General features: G+C 40.4%; 1 protein-coding gene across 1 annotated transcript in view; it reads left to right on the top strand.

The window, feature by feature from the left end:
- The window catches only part of arvcfa (ARVCF delta catenin family member a), a 68,028-nt gene that overhangs the window by 28,618 nt on the left and 26,392 nt on the right, over window positions 1-13,018 (top strand). The window contains exons 5-7 of the mRNA XM_061927504.1: window positions 2,072-2,255; window positions 2,377-2,494; window positions 12,563-12,731. Of these exons, the coding sequence (XP_061783488.1) occupies window positions 2,072-2,255; window positions 2,377-2,494; window positions 12,563-12,731 (471 nt within the window). The remainder of the gene's footprint in view (window positions 1-2,071; window positions 2,256-2,376; window positions 2,495-12,562; window positions 12,732-13,018) is intronic.

Raw genomic sequence — 13,018 nt, 5'->3', positions numbered from 1 at the left:
CCAATGTGATTGTGTGCAAGCGAGCGTCGTATGATCTGTGACTGGATTATTTTGAGTCTTTTTAATTTGCAAGGTAATGGCTATTATTAATAACTGGTGGGAGGAGTGATCACATTAATTGTACTGTATGACACGTCTACGTTTCCAATGCCAATATGCTTGTGTGTGAGCCAGCGTCTTGTGGTCAGTGACAGGATTATTTTGAACCTTTTTTTATTTGCAAGGTGGTAACTATTATTAATGACTAGTGGGAGGAGTGATCACATTAATTATACTGTATGACACGTCTACGTTTCCGATGCCAATTTGCTTGTGTGTGACCTAGAGTCTTGTGGTCAGGGACTGGATTACTTTGAGTCTTTTTAATTTGTAAGGTAGTGGCTATTATTAATAACTGGTTGGAGGAGTGATCACATTAATTATACTGCATGACATAGCAACGTTTCCAATGCCAATGTGCTTGTGTGTGAGCCAGCGTCCTGTGGTCAGTGACAGGATTATTTTGAACCTTTTTTTATTTGCAAGGTGGTAACTATTATTAATGACTAGTGGGAGGAGTGATCACATTAATTATACTGTATGACACGTCTACGTTTCCAATGCCAATGTGCTTGTGTGTAAACTAGCGTCCTGTGGTCAGTGACAGTATTATTTTGAGTCTTTTTTTTTTTTTTGCAAGATGGTGGCTATTATTAATAACTGGTGCGAGGAGTGATCACATGAATTATGCTGTATGACACGTCTACGTTGCCAATGCCAATGCCAATGTGCTTGTGTGTAAACTAGCGTCCTGTGGTCAGTGACAGGATTATTTTGAGTCTTTTTTTTTTTTTTTTTTTTTTTTTTTTTTTTTTTTTGCAAGGTGGTGGCTATTATTAATAACTGGTCGGAGGAGTGATCACATGAATTATGCTGTATGACACGTCTACGTTGCCAATGCCAATGCCAATGTGCTTGTGTGTGAGATAGCGTCCTGTGGTCAGTGACAGGATTATTTTGAATCTTTTTTAATTTGTAAGGTAGTGGCTATTATTAATAACTGGTGGGAGGAGTGATCACATGAATTATGCTGTATGACACGTCTACGTTGCCAATGCCAATGCCAATGTGCTTGTGTGTAAACTAGCGTCCTGTGGTCAGTTTACAGGATTATTTTGAGTCTTTTTTTTTTTTTTTTTTTTTTGCAAGGTGGTGGCTATTATTAATAACTGGTCGGAGGAGTGATCACATGAATTATGCTGTATGACACGTCTACGTTGCCAATGCCAATGCCAATGTGCTTGTGTGTAAACTAGCGTCCTGTGGACAGTGACAGGATTATTTTGAATCTTTTTTAATTTGTAAGGTAGTGGCTATTATTAATAACTGGTGGGAGGAGTGATCACATGAATTATGCTGTATGACACGTCTACGTTGCCAATGCCAATGCCAATGTGCTTGTGTGTGAGCCAGCGACCTGTGGTGACAGGATTATTTTGAGTATTTTTTTATTTATTTATTTGCAAGGTGGTGGCTATTATTAATAACTGGTGGGAGGAATGATCACAATAATTATACTGCATGACATATCTACGTTTCCAATGCCAATGTGATTGTGTGCAAGCGAGCGTCGTATGATCTGTGACTGGATTATTTTGAGTCTTTTTAAGTTGCACGGTAATGGCTATTATTAATAACTGGTCGGAGGAGTGATCACATGAATTATGCTGTATGACACGTCTACGTTTCCAATGCCAATATGCTTGTGTGTGAGCCAGCGTCCTGTGGTCAGTGACTGGATTATTTTGAGTCTTTTTTTTAATTTGCAAGGTAATGGCTATTATTAATAACTGGTGGGATGATTGATATTTTTTTATTATACTGTATGACAGACTAATATGTTGCATGTGCTAATTTGACTATGACAATGTACTGTGATCTGTGACTTGAATATTTTGAATATTTCTAGTGTGCAAGGTAGAAGCTGTTATTAATAACTGGTGGGAAGAGTGATCTGTTGCAAGCTATTAAAAAACAACGTTGCCTACAGCCACTAGATAGTCATGTCCATGTTCTTGTTCCCCCCGTGCAGGCACTCTGTGGAACCTCTCCTCCCACGAGCCTCTAAAGATGATGGTCATCAACCACGGTCTTCAAATGCTCAACGACGAAATAATCATCCCTCACTCGGGCTGGAGGAGAGACCCCGGCGACCCGTCTAAGCGCCACAGCGCCGAGTGGACCACCGTCTTTAAGAACACGTCGGGATGTCTGAGGTAACCTTGGCCGCCCGCTGCAGGACAATAAATGACAGGGGATTGTTAAATTCTTTACTGGTGATGGACGAGGTGTCCTCTTTTTTTGTACTTTTGATGAAAGATGATGTTGTCGCCGTAGAAACGTCAGCTCGGATGGAGCCGAGGCTCGACAGCAGCTGAGGGAGTGTGAAGGACTGGTGGACGCTCTCCTTCACGCTCTTCACTCGGCGGTGGTCAACAAGGACACGGATAACAAGGTTGGTCGTCACACCGCGGGGTTCCTTAATCATTTTACCGGGGTGTGTGCCATGTTTTTGTTTCCTGGTGATTGTTGTGATGAGAGAGACGCAATCCTGTTTCCACGCCAGCGTTGTGGCAACCAGACGAGCGCTACCCCTCAGCTCAACCTCCCATAGGTGAGGTCGTGTTCAGCGAGTTGAAACAGAATCAACATCAATCAGTCAATCAATGTTTATTTATATAGCCCTAAATCACAAGTGTCTCAAAGGGCTGCACAAGCCACAACGACATCCTCGGTACAGAGCCCACACAAGGGCTAGGAAAAACTCACAACCCAGTGGGACGTCGATGTGAATGACTATGAGAAACCTTGGAGAGGACTGCAGATGTGGGTGACCCACCCCTCTAGGGGAGACCGGATGCAATGGACGTCGAGTGGGTCTAGTATAATATTGTGAAAGTCCAGTCCATAGTGGATCTAACATAACAGTGAGAGTCAAATCCATAGTGGATCTAACATAATAGTGAGAGTCCAGTCCATAGTGGATCTAACATAATAGTGAGAGTCCAGTCCGTAGTGGATCTAACATAATAGTGAGAGTCCAGTCCATAGTGGATCTAACATAATAGTGAGAGTCCAGTCCATAGTGGGTCTAACATAATAGTGAGAGTCCAGTCCATAGTGGATCTAACATAATAGTGAGAGTCCAGTCCATAGTGGATCTAACATAATAGTGAGAGTCCAGTCCATAGTGGATCTAACATAATAGTGAGAGTCCAGTCCATAGTGGGTCAAACATAATAGTGGGAGTCCAGTCAATAGTGGGTCTAACATAATAGTGAGAGTCCAGTCCATAGTGGATCTAACATAATAGTGAGAGTCCAGTCCATAGTGGATCTAACATAATAGTGAGAGTCCAGTCCATAGTGGATCAAACATAATAGTGAGAGTCCAGTCCATAGTGGATCTAACATAATAGTGAGAGTCCAGTCCATAGTGGATCTAATATAATAGTGAGAGTCCAGTCCATAGTGGATCTAACATAATAGTGAGAGTCCAGTCCGTAGTGGATCTAACATAATAGTGAGAGTCCAGTCCGTAGTGGATCTAACATAATAGTGAGAGTGCAGTCCATAGTGGATCTAACATAATAGTGAGAGTCCAGTCCATAGTGGATCTAACATAATAGTGAGAGTCCAGTCCATAGTGGATCTAACATAATAGTGAGAGTCCAGTCCATAGTGGATCTAACATAATAGTGATAGTCGAGTCCATAGTGGATCTAACATAATAGTGAGATTCCAGTCCATAGTGGATCTAACATAATAGTGAGAGTCCAGTCCATAGTGGATCTAACATAATAGTGAGAGTCCAGTCCATAGTGGATCAAACATAATAGTGAGAGTCCAGTCCATAGTGGATCTAACATAATAGTGAGAGTCCAGTCCGTAGTGGATCTAACATAATAGTGAGAGTCCAGTCCATAGTGGATCTAACATAATAGTGAGAGTCCAGTCCATAGTGGATCTAACATAATAGTGAGAGTCCAGTCCATAGTGGATCTAACATAATAGTGAGAGTCCAGTCCATAGTGGATCTAACATAATAGTGAGAGTCCAGTCCATAGTGGATCTAACATAATAGTGAGAGTCCAGTCCATAGTGGATCTAACATAATAGTGAGAGTCAAGTCCATAGTGGATCTAACATAATAGTGAGAGTCAAGTCCATAGTGGATCTAACATAATAGTGAGAGTTCAGTCCATAGTGGATCTAACATAATAGTGAGAGTGCAGTCCATAGTGGATCTAACATAATAGTGAGAGTCCAGTCCATAGTGTATCTAACATAATAGTGAGAGTCAAGTCCATAGTGGATCTAACATATAATAGTGAGAGTCCAGTTCATAGTGGGTCTAACATAATAGTGAGAGTCCAGTCCATAGTGGATCTAACATAATAGTGAGAGTCCAGTTCATAGTGGATCTAACATAATAGTGAGAGTCCAGTCCATAGTGGATCTAACATAATAGTGAGAGTCCAGTCCATAGTGGATCTAACATAATAGTGAGAGTCCAGTCCATAGTGGATCTAACATAATAGTGAGAGTCCAGTCCATAGTGGGGCCAGCCGGAGACCATCCCAAGCGGAGACAGGTCAGCAGCGCAGAGATGTCCCCAACCGATGCACAGGCGAGCGGTCCACCCCGGGTCCCGACTCTGGACAGCCAGCACTTCATCCATGGCCACCGGACCTGTGTCCCCCCCGTCCACAATGGAGAGGGGGGCAGAGGAGAAAAGAAAACAAACGGCAGATCAACTGGTCTAAAAAGGGGGGTCTATTTAAAGACTAGAGTATACAAATGAGTTTTAAGATGCTTCTACTGAGGTAGCATCTCTAACTGTTAACTGGCAATTTTTCCAGTTCAAAAACAACTTTGTTTTTGTCCTGATTAAGAGGAATGTTTTGACGGTTGGACGGTTGAAATGGGTTGAAAAATGTGGAAGGAGTAGTCCCCAGAAAAAAGGGTGGAAATAGGGCTTTGGAAAACCAGGAATTCTGGAAAATTTTGGACATTTTTTTATTTAAAAAAGGGTACTTTGAATGTCCAGAATAGTGGAATGTGTTGAAGGTAGAATGGTTTGAATATGTGAAAATGGTGAATGTCCAGTTCATTTTAAATGAGAAAAATGTCCCGGAAAATCGGAAATTATGGGAAATCCGGGAATTGTTGAAGTAGATCACACAATTCCTGAACAGGCGGAATATTTTGAAGTTGGGACTGTTTGAATCAGATGAAAAATGTGGTAGTTGTGGAACTTTGAAGAATGTCCCATTGATTTAAATGGGAATTTCCCAAAGAATTGTGAATTTCGGGAAAAGCAGGATTTAAAAAAAAAAAAGGCAATTAACTTGAATGGTCTAAATGAGTTGAAATGGTTGGTGTTGAAAATGTTCAAATCGGTCAAGAAATGTTGAAGTAGTAACATGTTGAATTGAGAAATTGTATTACGGAATTCCTGGAATTTCGGAAAAAACGGGAATTTTTCCAGTTCAAAAACAACTTTGTTTTTGTCCTGATTAAGAGGAATGTTTCGACGGTTAGACGGTTGAAATGGGTGGAAAATGTGGAAGGAGTAGTCCCCAGAAAAAAGGGTGGAAATAGGTCTTTGGAAAACCAGGAAGTCCGGAAAATCCTGGAATTTTGGGGAATTTGGAAAAAAGAGTACTCTGAATTTCCAGAATGGTGGAATGTGTTCAAGGTAGAATGGTTTGAATCGGTTGAAAAATTTGGAAATGGTGGAAGTTTGGAAAAACGGCCAATTCATTTTGAATGGGGAATTTTGGGAAATCTGGGAATTTGCTTTAGAATTGTTGAAGTATATCACACAATTCTTGAACAGGCTGGATATTTTGATGTTGGAAAAGTTTTAATCAGATGAAAAATGTGAGAATTGTGGAACTTTGAAGAATGTCCCATTGATTTAAATGGGAATTTCCCCAAAATGTGTGAATTTCGGGAAAAGAAGGATTTAAAAAAAAACAAAAAAACAACTTGAATGGTCTAAATGAGTTGAAATTGTTGGTGTTGAACATTTTCAAATCGGTCAAGAAATGTTGAAGTAGTAACATGTTGAATTGAGGAATGATATCACGGAATTCATGGAATTTCGGGAAAACCGGCAATTTTTCCAGTTAAAAAAATAACTTGGTTTTTTTGTCCTGATTAAGAGGAATGTTTTGACGGCTGAAATGGGTTGAAAAATGTGGATGTAGTAGTCCCCAGAAAAAAGTGTGGAAATAGGGCCTTGGAAAACCAGGAATTCCGGAAAATCCTGGAATTTTTTTTAACTTGGAAAAATTATAGTTTACATTTCCAGAATGGTGAAATGTGTTCAAGGTAGAATGGTTTGAATCGGTTGAAAAATGTGGTAATGGTGGAAGTTTGGAAAAACGGCCAATTCATTTTGAATGGGGAAAAATGTCCAGGAAACTGGGAATTATTGGAAATCTGGGAATTTGTTTTAGAATTGTTGAAGTAGATCACACAATTCCTGAACAGGCTGAATATTTTGAAGTTGGAAAAGTTTGAATCATATGAAAAATGTTGGAATTGTGGAACTTTGAAGAATGTCCCATTGATTTAAATGGGAATTTCCCCAAAATGTGTGAATTTCGGGAAAAGAAGGATTTTTTTTTTTTTTTAAATAACTTGAATGGTCTAAATGAGTTGAAATGGTTGGTGTTGAAAATGTTCAAATCGGTCAAAAAATGTTGAAGTAGTAACATGTTGAATTGAGAAATTATATTACGGAATTTCGTGGAAACCGGGAATTCTCCAGTTAAAAAAACAACTTTTTTTTTTGTCCTGATTAAGAGGAATGTTTTGGCGGTGGAACGGTTGAAAGGGGCTGAAAAATGTGGAAGGAGTAGTCGCCGGAAAAAAAGGGTGGAAATAGGGCTTAGGAAAACCAGGAATTCTGGAAAATCCTGGAATTTTTTTTAACTTGGAAAAAAGTGCTTTGAATTTCCAGAATGGTGAAATGTGTTGAAGGTAAAATAGTTTGAATATGTTGAAAAATGTGGAAATGGTGAAAGTTTGGAAAAATGGCCAATTCATTTTGAATGGGAATAATGTCCCGGGAATTATGGGAAATCCGGGAATTAAAAAAAAAAATTGTTGAAGTACATCACACAATTCGCAAACAGTCTGAATATTTTGAAGCTGGAACGGTTTAAATAAGATGAAAAATGTGGGAGTTGTTGAACTTTGAAGAATGTCCCATTGATTTCAATGGGAATTTCCCCAAAATTTGGGAATTTCGGGAAAAGTGGGATTTTTTTTTAAAATGGTATAAAGTTTTAATGGTCTAAATGGGTTGAAATGGTTGGTGTTCAAATTTTTCAAATCGGTTGAGAAATCTTGAAGTAGTAACATGTTGAATTGACAAATGGTATTACGGAGTTCCTGGTATTTCAGGAAAACAACCTTGTTTTTTGTCCTAATTAAGAAGGATGTTTTGACAGTGGAACGGTTGAAGTGGGTTGACAAATGTGGAAGGAGTAGTCGCCAGAAAAAATGGTGGAAATAGGGCTTTGGAAAACCAGGAATTCCGGAAAATCCTGGAATTTTTTTGAATTTGTAAAAAAAGAGTACTTCGAATTTTCAGAATGGTGGAATGTGTTCAAGGTGGAATGGTTTGAATCGGTTGAAAAATTTAGAAATAGTGGACGTTTGGAAAAATGGTCAATTAATTTTGAATAGGGAAAAATGTCCCGGAAAACTGGGAATTATGGGAAATCTGGAAAACATTTTTTTAGAATTGTTGAAGTAGATCACACAATTCCTGAACAGGCTGAATATTTTGAAGTTGTAACTGTTTGAATCAGATGAAAAATGTGGTAGTTGTGGAACTTTGAAGAATGTCCCATTGATTTAAATGGGAATGTCCCCAAAATTTGGGAATTTCGGGAAAATCGGGAATTTTTAAAAAAATTGTAAAAATCTTTAATGGTCTAAATGGGTTGAAATGGTTGGTGTTTAAATTTTTCAAATCGGTCAAGAAATGTTGAAGTAGTAACATGTTGAATTGAGAAATGGTATTACGGAATTCCTGGAACTTCAGGAAAACTGGCAATTTTTCCAGTTCAAAAAAAGAACTTAGTTTTTTGTCCTGATTAAGAGGAATGTTTTGACGGTTGGACGGTTGAAATGGGTTGAAAAATGTGGAAGGAGTAGTCCTCAGAAAAAAGGGTGGAAATAGGGCTTTGGAAAACCAGGAATTTCGAAAAATCCTGGAATTTTTTTTTTTGGAAAAAGAGTGCTTTGAATTTCCAGAATGGTGAAATGTGTTGAAGGTAAAATAGTTTGAATAGGTTGAAAAATGTGGAAATGGTGGAAGTTTGGAAAAATGGCCAATTCATTTTGAATAGGAAAAATGTCCCGGGAAACCGGGAATTATGGGAAATCCGGGATTTTTTTTTTTTAATTGTTGAAGTAGAGCTCACAATTTGCAAACAGTCTGAATATTTTGAAGTTGGAATGGTTTGAATCAGATGAAAAATTAATGGGAGATGTCCCATTGATTTCAATGGGAATTTCCCCAAAATTTGGGAATTTCGGGAAAAGCGGGAACTTTTTTGAAAATGGTAAAAAAAAAAAATGGTTGGTGTTGAAATTTTTTAAATTGGTTGACAAATGTTGAAGTAGTAACATGTTGAATTGAGAAATGGTATTATGGAATTCATGGAATTTCGGAAAAAGAGGGAATGTTTCCAGTTCAAAAAACAACTTCCACTAAGGGTGGAAATAGGGCTTTGGAAAACCAGTAATTCCGGAAAATCCTAGAATTTTTTGGAATTTGGAAAAAAAGAGTACTTTGAATTTCCAGAATGGTGGAATGTGTTTGTGGAGGTTGCCCTCCAGTGGGTTCTGCAGACCACCACACACTGCCAGGAGAGCCCGGATCAGAGTTACAACACTCTTTCATTTCCATGAAATCGTGCACGTGAGTTGCTTTCCAGCAAATGTTTTCTCGGCGTCTCCGTCTCTCTCGCTCTCCCTCCAGCTCCAACAACGTGTCTCATTCCGGCTGCTGCTAATAAAGGCAACAGGTGATTAGATAACAAGGCCCACCTGTCGGTGTCTTCGAGGCCGGTCCTGGCACACCCCGTTCCGCGGCAGGCCCGCAGGCCACGCCCCCCTCCACAGTGTTGAAGGTGGAATAGTTTGAATAGGTTGAAAAATGTGGAAATGGTGGAAGTTTGGAAAAATGGCCAATTCATTTTGAATAGGAAAAATGTCCCGGGAAACCGGGAATTATGAGAAATCCAGGAATTTTTTTTTTTAATTGTTGAAGTAGAGCTCACAATTCGCAAACAGTCTGAATATTTTGAAGTTGGAACGGTTTGAATTAGATGAAAAATGAATGGGAATTGTCCCATTGATTCCATTGGGAATTTCCCCAAAATTTGGGAATTTCGGGAAAAGCGGGAACTTTTTTGAAAATGGTAAAAAAAAAAATGGTTGGTGTTGAAATTTTTTAAATTGGTCGACAAATGTTGAAGTAGTAACATGTTGAATTGAGAAATTGTATTATGGAATTCATGGAATTTCGGAAAAAGAGGGAATGTTTCCATTTCAAAAAACAACTTCCACTAAGGGTGGAAATAGGGCTTTGGAAAACCAGGAATTCTGGAAAATCCTGGAATTTTTTGGAATTTGGAAAAAAAGAGTACTTTGAATTTCCAGAATGGTGGAATGTGTTTGTGGAGGTTGCCCTCCAGTGGGTTCTGCAGACCACCACACACTGCCAGGAGAGCCCGGATCAGAGTTACAACACTCTTTTATTTCCATTAAATCGTACACGTGAGTTGCTTTCCAGCAAATGTTTTCTCGGCGTCTCCGTCTCTCTCGCTCTCCCTCCAGCTCCAACAACGTGTCTCATCCCGGCTGCTGCTAATAAAGGCGACAGGTGATTAGATAACAAGGCCCACCTGTCGGTGTCTTCGAGGCCGGTCCTGGCACACCCTGTTCCGCGGCAGGCCCGCAGGCCACGCCCCCCTCCACAGTGTTGAAGGTGGAATGGTTTGAATCGGTTGAAAAATGTGGAAATGGTGGAAGTTTGGAAAAACGGCCAATTCATTTTGAATAGGAAAAATGTCCCGGGAAACCGGGAATTATGAGAAATCCAGGAATTAAAAAAAAAAAATTGTTGAAGTAGAGCTCACAATTCGCAAACAGTCTGAATATTTTGAAGTTGGAACGGTTTGAATTAGATGAAAAATGAATGGGAATTGTCCCATTGATTTCATTGGGAATTTCCCCAAAATTTGGGAATTTCGGGAAAAGCGGGAACTTTTTTGAAAATGGTAAAAAAAAAAAAAATGGTTGGTGTTGAAATTTTTTAAATTGGTCGACAAATGTTGAAGTAGTAACATGTTGAATTGAGAAATTGTATTATGGAATTCATGGAATTTCGGAAAAAGAGGGAATGTTTCCATTTCAAAAAACAATTTCCACTAAGGGTGGAAATAGGGCTTTGGAAAACCAGGAATTCTGGAAAATCCTGGAATTTTTTTGGAATTTGGAAAAAAAGAGTACTTTGAATTTCCAGAATGGTGGAATGTGTTTGTGGAGGTTGCCCTCCAGTGGGTTCTGCAGACCACCACACACTGCCAGGAGAGCCCGGATCAGAGTTACAACACTCTTTTATTTCCATGAAATCGTGCACGTGAGTTGCTTTCCAGCAAATGTTTTCTCGGCGTCTCCGTCTCTCTCGCTCTCCCTCCAGCTCCAACAACGTGTCTCATTCCGGCTGCTGCTAATAAAGGCAACAGGTGATTAGATAACAAGGCCCACCTGTCGGTGTCTTCGAGGCCGGTCCTGGCACACCCTGTTCCGCGGCAGGCCCGCAGGCCACGCCCCCCTCCACAGTGTTGAAGGTGGAATGGTTTGAATCGGTTGAAAAATGTGGAAATGGTGGAAGTTTGGAAAAATGGCCAATTCATTTTGAATAGGAAAAATGTCCCGGGAAACCGGGAATTATGAGAAATCCAGGATTTTTTTTTAAAAATTGTTGAAGTAGAGCTCACAATTCGCAAACAGTCTGAATATTTTGAAGTTGGAACGGTTTGAATTAGATGAAAAATTAATGGGAATTGTCCCATTGATTTCATTGGGAATTTCCCCAAAATTTGGGAATTTCGGGAAAAGCGGGAACTTTTTTGAAAATGGTAAAAAAAAAAAAGGTTGGTGTTGAAATTTTTTAAATTGGTCGACAAATGTTGAAGTAGTAACATGTTGAATTGAAAAATTGTATTATGGAATTCATGGAATTTCGGAAAAACACGGAATGTTTCCAGTTCAAAAAACAACGTCCACTAAGGGTGGAAATAGGGCTTTGGAAAACCAGGAATTCCGGAAAATCCTGGAATTTTTGGGAATTTGGAAAAAAAGAGTACTTTGAATTTCCAGAATGGTTGATGTGTTTGTGGAGGTTGCCCTCCAGTAGGTTCTGCAGACCACCACACACTGCCAGGAGAGCCCGGATCAGAGTTACAACACTCTTTTATTTCCATGAAATCGTGCACGTGATTTGCTTTCCAGCAAATGTTTTCTCGGCGTCTCCGTCTCTCTCGCTCTCCCTCCAGCTCCAACAACGTGTCTCATCCCGGCTACTGCTAATAAAGGCGACAGGTGATTAGATAACAAGGCCCACCTGTCGGTGTCTTCGAGGCCGGTCCTGGCACACCCTGTTCCGCGGCAGGCCCGCAGGCCACGCCCCCCTCCACAGTGTTGAAGGTGGAATGGTTTGAATCGGTTGAAAAATGTGGAAATGGTGGAAGTTTGGAAAAACGGCCAATTCATTTTGAATGGGGAAAAATGTCCCGGAAATCGGGGAATTTTTGGAATTTGTCAAGGCTGAACATTTTGTGATTGGAACGGTTTGAATCGGATGAAAATTGTGGAAGGCGGAGCGCGCCAAAATGGAGCGTTCACACAATAAATGATGTGTTTATTTTGTTTACATTTCAGATGGGATTTGATTTTGTGCGCGGCATAAACATGCTGTGGGCAGAGGACCCTTGAGCAGTGTGCAACTGCGCAGGCGCGCACCTTAAAGGGAACGTTGCACGCCACTTATTTTGCCCCCGACACAAAAACAATTCTACTGCATGATGTTGTTTTTTTTTTTAAATGAAGCTCTTAGTGTAGAATAGGTTTGCTGGTAAAAGATTGGAGTCCGTGTGTGCAGGGAGGGGGAAGTGTCACATCTCATTGCGGTGATGTTGTTTTGGATGCAGCCACTGGGTGGGAGCAAATGTTAAAATCCTGTTGGCTGCAAGTCAGGATGCATTACTTTTATGTGTCATTAAAGCTTCACACTCCATCACGTTAATTGAGACTGCGCCAGAGCTGCCAAATGCAATGTGATGCACCTCCCTGCACACGCACACGCACACAGGCACACCCACGATATACATATTCATATTACCGAGCTTGAAATATTCAAAAGGGCAGTTTAATTAATGAGACGTGTCATTGATGATGCTTCACCCCTTCCTTCATTATCTCCCGTTTAGTCGGTGGAGAACTGCGTGTGCATCCTGAGGAACCTTTCCTACCACGTCCACAAGGAGGTCGCGGGAGTGGAGCGCCTCCAGGAGCCTCACGTCACCCAGCTGATGAGGTCAGTGGGGCCTCACAAGAAGAAGAGCGAGCCCGACTGCTTCGGAGGCAAAAGACCCAAAGGTGTGTGCGTTTATTAAATGTATCACATGACGTCTGATGAATCGTGGCAACTTTGATCATCGCGGCTGGGGGTCGCCTTGTTATTCCGGGCCTGCACCGTGATTCATTTGCAGGACTGCAGGGGGTCATCCTACTCAATAGGAAAAAGAAAAAAAGAAAAAAGTGTAACAGTCATTTGTCAAGAGGCACAAACTTTTAAAGAAAAAAAAAGAGAAGCGACTGACTCATCCGGAAGATAGCAGAGTAGACCGTAAAAAAATAATAGGAATATATACGAGCAATTAAAA

Source organism: Nerophis lumbriciformis, linkage group LG32 (genome assembly GCF_033978685.3).
Source record: "Nerophis lumbriciformis linkage group LG32, RoL_Nlum_v2.1, whole genome shotgun sequence".
Lineage (NCBI taxonomy): Eukaryota > Metazoa > Chordata > Actinopteri > Syngnathiformes > Syngnathidae > Nerophis > Nerophis lumbriciformis.
This window is presented reverse-complemented; position numbering and strand designations above follow the sequence as displayed.